The sequence below is a fragment of the Podarcis erhardii genome, assembly GCF_964252035.2.
Source record: "Podarcis erhardii genome assembly, chromosome: 17".
In the NCBI taxonomy this organism is placed as follows: Eukaryota; Metazoa; Chordata; class Lepidosauria; order Squamata; family Lacertidae; genus Podarcis; species Podarcis erhardii.
The window spans coordinates 5,674,522-5,687,975 of record NC_138515.1 but is presented as its reverse complement, the minus strand read 5'-3'; the positions used below and the strand labels follow the sequence as shown (position 1 = coordinate 5,687,975).

Genomic DNA, 13,454 nt, shown 5'->3' with positions numbered 1-13,454 from the left:
GCGATCGATCAGCCTCTGGAGACCGCACACTCGCCCCTCCAGGCCCTAGAGGGGGGCCTGCTAGACATCCATTTTGCCTTCTCTCTCGCTCATAATGAAAAACTTCTGCAAACAGCTGCACTGTATATTGTCCCAAGTTGTTATCTCAAATCATTGCAAAGTCAGCCAGCAAATAGCTCCTGCTTCCCATGAAGAAAGGGAGAGATTCACATTTTTCCATGCAGCGTCATATTAACAAGCGCCATCTTGCCTCCTCTTCCATCTTTGTCAAGTAAAGCTGCGGAATTAAATACCTAATTATAAATAGAATACCAACTGTACTCTTAAAAAAAAAAGTTCTTAATGAGGCTTGGCATAGAAAACCAATTGTAGATGTTAAGAAGAGAAAGAAAAAAACACCATACCAAACAACTCCATAATTCAAATCCCATGATGAAAATCTCTTTGAAGTCTGAGCTTAAACCCCCAGGGACTGTACAATTCTGCAGGTTTTTCCTTAGGCTTCTTCGGTCCAGACCATGCCTGTTTGTTGTCCAAATCTATTCATTTTTGGAAACAGATATTCCTGGCTATGAGAATGACATTGGAGAGTGCCAGCCGTATTGTGCTCTGCGACCCAGTGTCCTGCCGCTTGCACCTTGATGCAAGTTGGCCGTCTCGGACAATCTGCGGGTCTACGAGACAGTCCTCCCTCACCTTGGGGAGTCTGCCAGGGCTAATTACCCCCATATCAGCCCTGAATTACCAGCACAGCTTGTTGGGATCCACAGAATGCTGTGTGAGATAGTAAGTCTGCAGGTTTGAGGTTGAGAGCTCATGCAACAGGCTGGTGCAATCAGCCTGCAATACTTTCGATGGAGGTGCTGGGTCAGAATGACTCAGCAGTAATGTGCTGACAGTTGATTGGCTGTCATCGGTTTAAAAGGGAAACCTGTCCAGCTACGATCATCCTTGGAGTGGACGATAGCCAGCTGGTCTACGTAGCAGATAAGGTGACGGCAAGTGAGGCATGGAATGCGCTCAAGGCTGTCCATGTGCGAGAGACAGCTGGCTCGCTGATAACACTGACCAGGAGAATGTACCGGTGTCGGAAGAAACCGGGGGACTCCCTGGTAAACCACCTAAACTTCCTAACAGGCTGTTTCCAGGAGCTAGCCTTAAGAGGGAGGCCTGTGGGGGAAGAGGACAAAGTCTTTATAGTCCTGTGTTCCCTTGACGACAGCTATGTTATGCTAGTCAATTCCCTCGAGTTGGTAGAGACTGATAAACTGACTCTGGAATACGTTACTGGACGGTTGTACGCAGAGGAGGACAGGCGTGCAGAGAGAAAGACGACCTGAGCCCAGCTGTTGGAGCATCCCAGAGGGAACAACAGCCGGGAAGAGCAGAGGTGTTGGGAGCCGGAGAAACAGCCAGGAGGAGCTGCTGCAGACCAGCCGGTGGTCAACAAAGTAAAAAGGTGATTTTGCTGCAAGTCCAGTGGTCATCTGCTTTGGAGCTGTCCGAGAAAACAACAAAAACAGCAGAAGCACAGGAGGCAGCAGAGAGAGTCTACCGCTTGGGTGTCTGCAGATGGCCAAGAAAATGAAGAGCTGTGGGTTCTGGACAGCGGAGCTTCTCAAACTTTTTGTAAAAGAAAAGCATTGCTGACTGATGCTAGGGCTTCAGACAAAAAGCATGTAAGTCTTGCTACAGGCCAGAAAGCTAAAGTGGTCTGTGAGGGTGAGATTGTGTTCCCACAGCTGGGACACACATTCAGGAATGTGTTGTGTGTGCCTAGTATGCAAAACAATCTCCTGCGTATTCCTGACTTGGCAAAAGCAGGCTTTGAAGTAAACTTCATGGGAGATCAGTGCCAGATAAAGCAAAATGGGGCAGTGTTGGCAAATGTTAACCTTAGAACTAATATGTATGTACTATGGTGTGAGTCTAAGGTTGCGAATGTGCAAAATGTCCCAACCCACGATATGTGTATTCATGTCCTGCACAGGCGTCTGGCTCATGCTAGCTTTAAGGTGCAGCCAGGTACTCTGTCTGACTGTATGAACTACTTCTGTAGATATTTGTATATAAAGCTCACAATAAATAATACTGCACTGAAGAACCTGGAACTCTGAGCATTTTTGCTAAAGTGCTGCGAAGAATTCGCGAAAGGCTGGGATCCAATCATATGGGAGCCAGCCTTTTCCCACCTCCGGAAACAGGAAGCTGAGTTTGAGTGTCTTGAAGCCCATGACACCTTTGGCTGTTCTCCAACTGGAGCGCTCACAGGCCAGTGTTTCCCAGTTGTCAGTGTATATACTACATTTTTAAAGATTTCCCTTGAGACAGTCTTCAAACCTCTTCTGTTGACCACCCCAGCATTACATTTTCCATTTTTAAGTTCGGAATAGAGTAGTTGCTTCCATAGACATCTGAAGGCAGCCTTGTATCGGGAAGCATTTAATGTGTGATGTTCTGATATTCAAAACTTGCTACACACACTCTAGCTGGCAAGATGTTCACACTAGGGCGGCCCACCCATGAAGCAAGGTGAGGCATGGAAGATGGAGCAAGCTTGTTTTATCCTACTCCAGGGGGTACAATCTGAACCAATGGCTTCAAGTTACAAGAGATTCCAGATAAACATCTGGAAAAACTTTCTGAAGACAGTGGAACGAACTTCCTTGGACGTGGGTGGCCTCTCCTTCTTTGGAGAGCAGAGGTTAAGCAGAGGTTAGATAGCCATCTGCCATGAATGCTTTAGTTGAGATTCCTTCATTGCAAGGGGTTGAACTAGATGACCCTCAGGGTCCCTTCCAACTCTCCATTTCAGCAATTCTATGATTCTATGATTCTAAATGGGTGCTTTCTTGAGCAGCAAGATTACACATATATGGGCAGCAATGCAATCATTAAGTCAGTGTTTCTCAAACTTGGGTCTCCAGTTGTTGTTGAACTAGAATTCCCATCACCACTGACCACTGGTCCTGCAAGCTAAGGATTGTGGGAGTTGTAGTTCAACAATAGCTGGAAACCCAAGTTTGAGAAACACTGTATACAGCACATATACACAACTTATATCGAAAGAGTAAAATAAATCCCCAATGAACCAAAAAAACCCCCCATAAAGCGTGGGTGTAACAATATGCCACAGACACATGCTAAAAAAAGAGAGAACAAGGGAGACGGTTATTTTGAATCCAGCTATACCCTATAGAGAAGAGGGAAACTTCCTATGTGAGTGAATAATGCAAAGACCATTTGGTTGCCTATACTATTACTGAATCATATATCTACTCTTGGAAGATTTAATTATCTACTTGAAGTCTGCTTACTACTTACAGGTGAGTGATAGTTAATATAAGGCAAATATAAGATTATGATACTGATCTTTACTGTATTAGGGTTAATATATTTGCTTATGGTAGTTCAGCTAATCCTAGCACATGCAGGCCCCAAATACCTGAAAGACAGATTGCAATCCGTTTCTCCATTACAGATACCCAACTTTTGGGCCCAAGTTTAAAACAGACCCGAAAGCGCACACACCATTGGTGTGCTCTGCTATCCAAGTGATGTTGGCTCCCACTCCTGCTACTATAAGGCGTGACAGCAAAAGACACTAATGAAAATGGTGCCCAAGGATCCTCTTCATGGCTGCTTTCATTTCACTATTCCTGAGACTGTAGATGAAGGGATTCAGCATAGGGGTCACCATGGTAAACATGACAGCGGCCACAATTTTCTTGGGATCTGTGCTGTTGGAACGTGGCTTGTAATAAACCCAGGTCACAGAGCCATAAAACAAGACAACCACAGCAATGTGGGACCCACACGTGGAGAAAGCCTTTTTCTTTCCAGAGTTGGATGGAATCTTCAGGATGGTGTAGAAAATGCCCATATAGGAGATGATGACCAGCACAAACGGCCCCAGGATCTCCACCACCCCTTCAGTTGGAATCAGCATTTCTATGAGACTGCGGTCTGAGCAAGTGATCTCCAACACAGAAGGAAGATCGCAGAAGAAATGTGGGATCTCTCTAGAGTCACAGAAAGACATGTGGGACATCAAAATGGTATAAAGCAGAGAGTGGGCAATAGGGATAACCCAGGACACTGTTGCAAGGAGAAGGCAACGCTTACGGCTCATCAGGGCAGAATAACGCAGGGGGAAGCAGATGGCCACGTAACGGTCGTAGGCCATGGAAGCCAACAGGAAGCTGTCTGAATTGCCAAAACACATAAAAAAGAACATCTGGACCAGGCAGGCATGATAGGAGATGGTCCTTTTCTGAGACAACAAGTTTTCTAGCACTTTGGGGATGGTGGTGGAGATGAAGACCAAGTCAGCAAAGGCAAGATGGCTGAGGAAGAAATACATAGGAGCCTGGAGGAGCCGTAAATCAGAACGGATCAAGAAGATGATTGTTGCATTTCCCAGAAAGGCCAGCAGGTACATGGAGAGGAATAGCAGGAAGAGGAGCCGTTGAAACTCTGGCTGGATTGGGAAGCCACGGAGGAATAATTCAGAGAAGTCTGTTGCATTCCCAGGACTCATTAGGCTAAAGAAGAAGAAGAAATGGTTAGGCTAATAAATTCCCCACCCTCTGCTTGCTAGCTGCCCAAACTGAACTATGCGGAAATCCCTCTTTCCTCTCCTCATATCATATTCTCCATGTCTGTTTTTGAGATACTGCCAGTCACAGACATACTAAGGGACTTTAAGACTCTGGATTAGAAGCTGAAGGGCCTTAGGGTACATGTGTTTTTTTTCATGCCTGCTTCCTGTTGATGGTTGTGGCCCAGGAAGAGAGGGGAAGATACTGGGGGTAAACCAGTGGCTGCTCAGGTGTTGTTGTCAGGAATGATTTGGCTTCTTGGACCATGGTTTCTGCTTCCTTGAGGATGGACTTCTGGCAAGAGATAGGTTATACCTCACAGTGGTCAGCAAGAATGTGTTTGCTCATCAGGAGAGCTTTAAACTAAATCCTGTGGAGGAGGTAGACAATATTACAGACGAAAGGAAAACACCTGGTATTGAGGTTAATAGCTTTGTTGATGTACAGGAAACTGAGGTGGTGCTACAGAAAGCTGCTAAAGGGCTAAAGGTCACATCCACACTAAGTATTTAAAGCACACCTGAAAAACATAATAAGTCTCCCCCCCCAAGAATTCTGAGAACCATACTTTGTGGAGGCTTCCGGTGGATCGTGGGAGTGAAAGCAAGCGGGACCTCTCGCTTGAGATAGTATCCAGCTATTGAGGGGGAAAGGGGGTGCTGCAAGAGCGCCGCAGCACCCCAAATACTCTTGAAAGGGAATTCAAGAGGCAGGGGTCCTGGCACTGTCGTTTAGCATTTCCCCCGGCCACCAAGTAACCTCCTTTTTGGAGGCGACGAGTGTGGCGGGGTAGAGAAGCCGGCAGCGGGAGCCATTTCTATCCCTCAATAGCGAAGCTCCGAGCTTGCACACAGAAGCGATCTGTTCTCAAACAAAAGAAACCGAATTGGAACTATAAGAAATTAATTAACAGATTGGATTAGAACTAATTTGAAGGGGCAAGGTGGGAAAAAGGAGGTCAGCCTTGCCTGAAATTCTACTTATACACAAGAAGAATTCGCGGATTGGAATAAAACTGTTACTTCAAGCGGAAAATTTGGTTGTGGATATATCGGATTGTTTTTTAAGGCTTTTCACAAAGACTATAATTGAGAAAAGGGGGTGATTTGCTGGGAAGCAGCAAGTTGAAAGTCTGTCGGTGAATTGGCTGCAAACATCGGGGGAGAGAGTACGGAGTTGGTTACTTTCACTTTAAAAAAAACCTGCGTAATAGGAGATATGGACCTTAAGGCAACGTCAAACAATTAAAATAACCTCTTGGTTTAGAAACGGAAAAATAAGAATAGAAACACTATCTTTTATTTGTTTGGATTTTTAAGGACTTTATGGGACTACAAAAAGTTTTTTTTTCCTGTTGAAGTCTGTCCCTCCCCCCCTCTCGATTCATAAACATTGGATACAAATCGCCATTTTGTTGCCTAGCGAGGGGATCTCTTCTCTCCTTGTGGATACAAATTGACATTTGGTTGCGTTGATGAAAGGGCTTTTACCCTCCTTTTGGAGGGAAAGTAACTAGACTTTCTTTTCCCCAGTAGAATAAGGGATTTAATTCCGCTTTTTATTCTGGTGGTTCCTTTTCCTTCTCCTATTTATTTTTATTTTTGGGATCAAGCGTACTGTCGTCTCTACAGTGTGACTTTTGGGGGTGCTCATGGAACTGGGAGCACCTTTTGATTTGTTGTTTGGATCCTGCAACCAGTAAGTCGGATATAGCCATGCAAGTGGCAAGAAGGTATTGAACAGATTTAAAATCAGTTTGCGGATTTATAATCGATTTGTGGATTTAGCCATATAAGTGGCAAGAAGATTGTCCTGGATTTTCCTCTTCATTTAAGAAGTGACTTTCATATCCCTTACTATATTATTATTTTGGTTTAAACATAGATTTGGTGGGTATTTTCTTCCATCGAATATTGGATAATAATTGACTTATTTGACTTATTTGTCTTAAAGACTTAATTAACTTACATAATAGGGATCTCACTACAGTACTACCGAATTGAAATTGGGGAACTCTTTATTTATGGGATATAAGAACTGATTAGTAAAGGAGGCTTTGGAGTTTTAAGAATGACGCATTTGCAGAAAAAGAGTGAAGGTGCAACACCGGGGGAAAGAAAGAGTTCGAGACTGTTGGCTTTTTGCAGTATGGTAGCGCTGCAGAGAGCTTGCTGGGGAGACCATGCATTAAAAAGGGACTCAAAAATAACTTAAACAAGGTTTTAATAAGAAAAACAAAAACTCCTTTTACACTAAATACATCAACAACAAACCAGACCCAACCACCAACCCATCCCCCAGGGTAATGGGAGAGCTAGGTGCTGCTCCTTATATACTACACCCAATTGCTGACACAGCTTAATCAGTACAACTCAGCAGCACCTGCTATGTTTCACAGCTGTAAAGCTGGGTCTCGTTATTTTGCTCTGGCCCTTGCTCTGGCCCCTTAAAGACATACACATCGGGTGGAACAATGATGAACCTTTACATTTAAAGAAACCATTCAACAAAGACAAGAACCGGATTGGAAAGGAGTCATAATAAAGATGTTCGCAGAGTTAAAGGCTGACATTAAAAATAGTGAGAAAAATATTGAGACTAAATTAGGACAGATGGAGACCAAATTAGAGCAAGTGGATAAAAAAAATATATGTAACAGTTAACGAATTAAAAGGACAGATGAAAGAAATATCCAAGAGAACACAGAATTTGGAGGAGGGGATGAAAAGAACAAAATTAGAAATGAAAGAAGTTAGAAGCGAAGAGGAAAAAATCAGGGCGGAAGTATCAGCAGAAGTTAATAAGACGCAGGAGGAGTTGTGGGATGCGGTTGCAATGAATGAACTTCGACAAAGGGAGACAAATCTGAGATTTAGGTCTGTGCCAGAGGTTCAGGGAGAAATGATTAAAGAGAAATTGACGGCAGAAATTGCCCAATGGTTAGACATGCAAATAGAAGACGTTGACAAAACGATTCAAAATGCTTTTTGGATTAAAACAAGGACAACCAGAGCAAAGAAATTCCCAGGAGACTGTATGATTGTTTTTAAGGATAGAGAGATGAGGAATTTAATTTTGCAAAAAAATAGAGAGAAGCGTTTGAATATTGATGGGAATTATATAATTATTTTTAAAGACGTACCGTTGAGGCTTTTGAAAAAAACAAGACCAGTATAAACAGTTGGTAGAAGTTTTGAAGAAAAATCAAATTGAATTTAAATGGGAATTTCCAGAAGGAGTGGCATTTACCTATAAAGGGAAGAGGCACAGACTGACAAAACCAGATGAAGTAGATAAGTTTTTCAGACGATATAAAGGGCTGGCCAGAGAAGGAGAGGAAGCAGAGACGGCAGGAGCAAGAGGAGATGAAGGAGATTCCCTGGAGCTGGAAGAGGAAGAAGAAGGGAGTAGAAAGAGGAAAGACAAAAGAGGAAAAAGAGGAGAAGAACGGGAAGAAGGGGAAGAGGTAGAAGAAGGAGAAGAAGAAGAAGAGAAATAAAATAACACAATATAAAGAATATTTAATTAGCAGACACTATGGCATTGAAATTATGGACATGGAATGTGAATGGAATGAATGATAAAAGAAAACGAAATAAAGTTGGACAATATTTAAAACAAAAGAATCTGGACATTATATGTTTACAAGAGACTCATGTAAAAAAACTCATAGAAAAATTTTAATTAACAAAAAATTAGGAAATGAATTTATTTCATCTGACAAAAGCAAGAAGAGAGGGAGAGGGGTGTTATTGTATATAAAGAACAAGTTGGAGGCACAAAAATTATTTAAGGATGAAGAAGGGAGAATTATAGCAGTTCAAGTCAATTGGCAAGGTGAAAAATTGATAATTATTGGAGTATATGCACCGAATGGTAATAAAACAGAATTTTTTAAAGGTCTGGAGGAAAAATTATTTGAATATTTGGATCAAAAAATTATAATAATGGGTGATATGAATGGTGTGGTTTCAATGGAAATGGATAGATTATGGGCTAGAGGTAAAACAAAAGAAGGGAAATTACCAAAAACTTTTTTTGACATGGTGGAAAATTGTAACTTGATTGATATTTGGAGGCTGAGACACCCATTAGAAAAACAATTCACTTTCCATTCAGAAGTAAATCAATCAATGTCACAAATTGATCAGATATGGATATCCAATGAATTAACTTCGAGAATTACAAAGACTGAGATTCAACCAAAAGTTTTATTGGATCATAATGCGATCAAATGTGTTCTAAAGGGATATAAAGAAAAATCTTTCCGGTGGAGAATAAATGAGAATCTTTTTGATGATCAGAAGATTGTGGAAAGAGCTCAGAAATCCCTAACCGACTATTTGGTAAATAATGCAAATAAAGGAATCAAGATGAGTACTGTGTGGGATGCTAGTAAAGCGGTAATGAGAGGTTTCTTTATACAATAAATGCAATCAAAAATAGAATGAGAGAAAAGGGGGGGAAAGAAATCTTGAAACAAATTATGGAAAATGAACGGAAATTGATTACTAGGCCCGGAAATGAAAGGGTGAAACAGAACATAAAAATGTTTCAAACACAATTTGCAATGATAATCAATAAAGAAGTTGAATGGAATATAAAAAGAATGAAACGGAAGAATTTTGAATTTGCGATTAAGTCAGGGAAATGGTTGGCATGGCAGATTAAAAAAAGAAAAGAACAGAACACAATTAATAGAATTAAAGTAGAAGATCAAGAGATCGAGAATCCGAAAGGAATCAGGAAAGGATTTGTGGATTTTTATAGGGATTTATATAAAAGGAAAGAGAGATGCAATAAAAAGAAAATAGAAGACTATTTAAAGAGGAAAGAGGTGCAGAAAATAATGGAAAGTAACAGACATAAGTTGAATGAACCAATTGAAATAGAGGAAATTAATATGGCAATAAAAGAACTGAAAAGTGGGAAGACGCCGGGACCGGATGGGTTCAGTGCAAGATATTATAAGGAAATGAAATGCACCCTGCTTGCACCATTAAAAGAAGTTATGAACAATATTTTTTTAAAGGCAGAAATACCTGTGGCTTGGAAAGAAGCCTATATAACTTTTATCCCAAAACAAAATTCTGATTTGACTCAAGTCAAAAACTATAGGCCGATTTCGTTGTTGAATAATGATTACAAAATGTTTGCAAATATTCTAGCAAATAGGATGAAAAGGATTTTAAAAGATATGATACATAAGGATCAAGCAGGTTTCCTTCCTGTTAGACAGATGAAAGATAACATAAGAAATATAAAACAAAATAAAAAAATTCCTTCCAGTAGCACCTTAAAGACCAACTGAGTTAGTTCTAGGTATGAGCTTTCGTGTGCATGCACACTTCTTCAGAAGAAGTGTGCATGCACACGAAAGCTCATACCTAGAACTAACTCAGTTGGTCTTTAAGGTGCTACTGGAAGGAATTTTTTTATTTTGTTTTGACCATGGCAGACCAACACGGCTACCTATCTGTAATAAGAAATATAATTAATATAATGGAGTATCTGAATAACAGGAAGGATAAACAGGTGATGTTAATATTTGTAGACACGGAGAAGGCCTTCGATAACGTTTCTTGGGAATTTATGTTAAATAACTTAGAGTTAAAGAATATGGGCCAATCTTTCTTAAATGGTGTAAAGGCAATATATTCAGAACAAAGAGCAAAATTAATTGTTAATGATGTAAGTCTTCTTAAGATCAATAAGAAATAATGAAAATATAAAACGAGTGTCAGTTGGACGTAATGAGTATAAGGTTAAAGCATTTGCCGATGACTTGGTTATAACAATAGAAGATCCCACAAAGAGTGTTAAAGAAGTGTTGGAGGAGATAGAAGAATTTGGACAAGTGGCTGGCTTTAAATTAAATAAGAGGAAAACCAAAATAATTGTGAAGAATATTGATCAAGAAGCAACTGAAAGAATACAGCAACAGTTAGAGATAGAGGTGGTCAAGAAAGTAAAATACTTAGGGATTATGTTAACTCCCAGGGGTATTGATTTATTTCAAGATAATTACGTACCAGTATGAAATAAGATTAAGAGAGACCTGGAGGTGTGGGGGAGAATGAAATTATCATTATGGGGAAGGATTGCAACGATAAAGATGAGTGTGTTACCGAAAATGTTGTTTTTATTTCAAACAATTCCAATAATTAAAGGTGTGGCAATATTTAAAGAATGGCAAAGAATAATATCAAGATATATCTGGCAGGGCAAGAAGCCGAAAATAAAATTTAAGATATTAACAGATGCAAGAGATAGAGGAGGCTTCGCCTTGCCAGATTTAAGATTATATTATGAAGCTTCATGTCTTTGTTGGGTGAAAGAATGGATGCAGTTAGAACATACAGAATTGCTGGATTTGGAAGGTTATGATAATAGATTTGGTTGGCACACATATTTATAGTATGATAAAAAATGAGTGCATAAGGGTTTTGAAAACCACATTTTTAGAGGATCTCTGATTGAAGTATGGAGTAGGTATAAAAACCTATTAGAGCCTAAAACGCCATACTGGCTATCGCCATTGGAGGCAATGAGTGTTAAAAAGATCAATATGACAGGGAGATGGATAACATATGAGAATTTAATAAACAAAGAAGGAAATAAATGGAAGTTGAAACCATATGAAGAAGTAAAAGAATACTTTTCATTACTTTCAGTTGAATGAAATGTTTAAAAAAGAGTTATTAGAGAGAGGCTTTCCTGAAAAGGAATCTAGGTTTCAACAGGAAATTTTGAATAATGAAGTGAAAATTTTATCCAAAATGTACAAATTATTGCTAGAGTGGTACACAAAGGATGAAGAGGTTAAATCAGTGATGATTCAGTGGGCCAAAGATTTTGGATATAACATTCAATTTGATGATTGGATAAAACTGTGGAAGGAAGGAACGAAATTTACTGCATGCACTACAATAAAGGAAAATATTATGAAGATGATATATGGATGGTATGTAACACCAGTAAAGCTGGGTAAGATGTATAAGGTTAGCAATAAATGTTGGAAATGTCAGGAAAAAGAAGGAACATTCTACCATATGTGGTGGGAATGTAAAAAGGTGAAATGTTTTTGGGAAATGATTTACAATGAGATAAAGAAAGTGTTGAAATATACATTTGTTAAAAAATCAGAAACATTTCTATTGGGAATATTAGGTAATGAAATAAAAAAAAGGATGTGAAGTTATTTTTGTATGCAGTAACAGCAGCTAGAATTTTGTTGGCCCAGAGGTGGAAACAGGAAACGAGGGAAGAATGGAGAATGAAATTGATGGAATACGCAGAAATGGACAAATTAACAGGGAGGATTCGGAACCAACGAGACCAGAGATTCACCGAGGACTGGAATAAATTTACAGAGTATATTTAAAATGTATGTGATGAACAGTTAACGTTTGCTGGCTTTCAAGAAGCTCTGTGAAAATTGTTGGTAGAAATATTGCTTTAAAAATATGATAAGATTAAGAATGTTATAGTGCAATATAAAATTGAGAAATGTGAGTAAAAGTGATAATACGGAGAATTGTCAGACATGCTGATGGAGGTCTAAAAGATGCGGTTGATGAGAAGTGGATGTTAAATTTTAGTTAAATGTATATGGGAAAATTTAATAAAAAAATATTACAAAAAAAGAGAACCATACTTTGCTAAGGAGTGCTGGGAAATGCTTCTCTGTGAGTGATAAAATACAGTTCCCAGAAGTCTTTGGGGATAGGTATGTGCTTTAATTGTACTGAGTGAATTCAGCAGATACTGATTAGTAACCATTAAAAAATCCTCAATAAGTTTCTTGGATGTTAGAAGCTTCTAAGTGAGTAACACATTGTTTCACCAATCTATGAGCAGTGAGAGATTCCAGAGGTACCAGTGTGATAGGAATTTTGAGGTCTTAGATATATGGTAATGTTCATAAATGTACCAACCAAGCACGTACATAGATCAGCACAGGAAGACCAACCTGAAACCATTTTGATTCCCAAACTGACCAAATGTTTTCTCTGCAAGGTCAAAGGAAAATGGAAAAGCCTCCCCATTGTCTTTTCCTTCACAAATCCTGACTTAAGGGTATGTCTGTGTTTGACTAGGGTGTGAACCTGTGACATGGCCCAGGAAGTAAGTATTTATCATTACAAAGACTGGCCAGGCTCCCCAGGCAATCCAATCTGGTAAGCAGGGTATCCAATCAAGTAACCTGCCAGACAGGAGAAAAACAACATTCACATTTCTGTTTTAGACAGCCTTTTCTGTGATGTAGGTATGATGTATCTGAGGGGTGTTTTTGGTTACACCCCTTCTGTGATGTATGTATGATGTTTCTGGGGGTGGTCTTGATCTACAGGGTGGCAATTTCACAAGTCCTCCCTCTTTTGTGTAGTGAGTGAGGACCCTGTTGCAACAGATCAATAAAGATCAGGCTTACTAGCTGCTTTGTTTCTCAATATTCTCCGGTTGGCCTCTGTTATTTTCTCCTACCAATAGGGAACCTACGTAAGGACTCTATATGGGCTCTTGGATACCCCATAAGGGAAAAGGGCAATCTTGTTTACAACACCAGGCATGCTTACCAGGGCCTGTGTTTACTTTTGGAACAATGAGGCCAAGTGGAGTCTGTGATCTCTTTATGATACAGGGTTTATTTACATATCTATGCAACCTGTGTCTAGATGGAGAGAGATCAGAGCATTCACATCCCAAGAGGGTCCTGTTTCTTCCATTGCTGCAGCCTCAGATTCCAAGAGACTCCAAATATCATGCCTGACCTCTGCTGCAGCTTGAAACAGACTGCCTGCTTCATGCTCCCCCCCCCCACTCTCCAGCTTCAATTCTTTCCTGTTTGCT

General features: G+C 40.0%; 1 protein-coding gene and 1 long non-coding RNA gene across 2 annotated transcripts in view; both read right to left on the bottom strand.

Moving 5' to 3' along the window:
* LOC309332571 overlaps positions 1 to 13,454 on the bottom strand; it is a 264,539-nt gene that overhangs the window by 21,050 nt on the left and 230,035 nt on the right. The window lies entirely within an intron of this gene.
* LOC309332366 (olfactory receptor 1J1-like) lies at positions 3,595 to 4,540 on the bottom strand (the record flags this gene model as incomplete). Its single annotated transcript, XM_081845531.1, has 1 exon — positions 3,595 to 4,540. One exon carries the CDS (start codon positions 4,538 to 4,540, stop codon positions 3,605 to 3,607), a length of 936 nt encoding a protein of 311 aa, XP_081701657.1. The 3' UTR covers positions 3,595 to 3,604.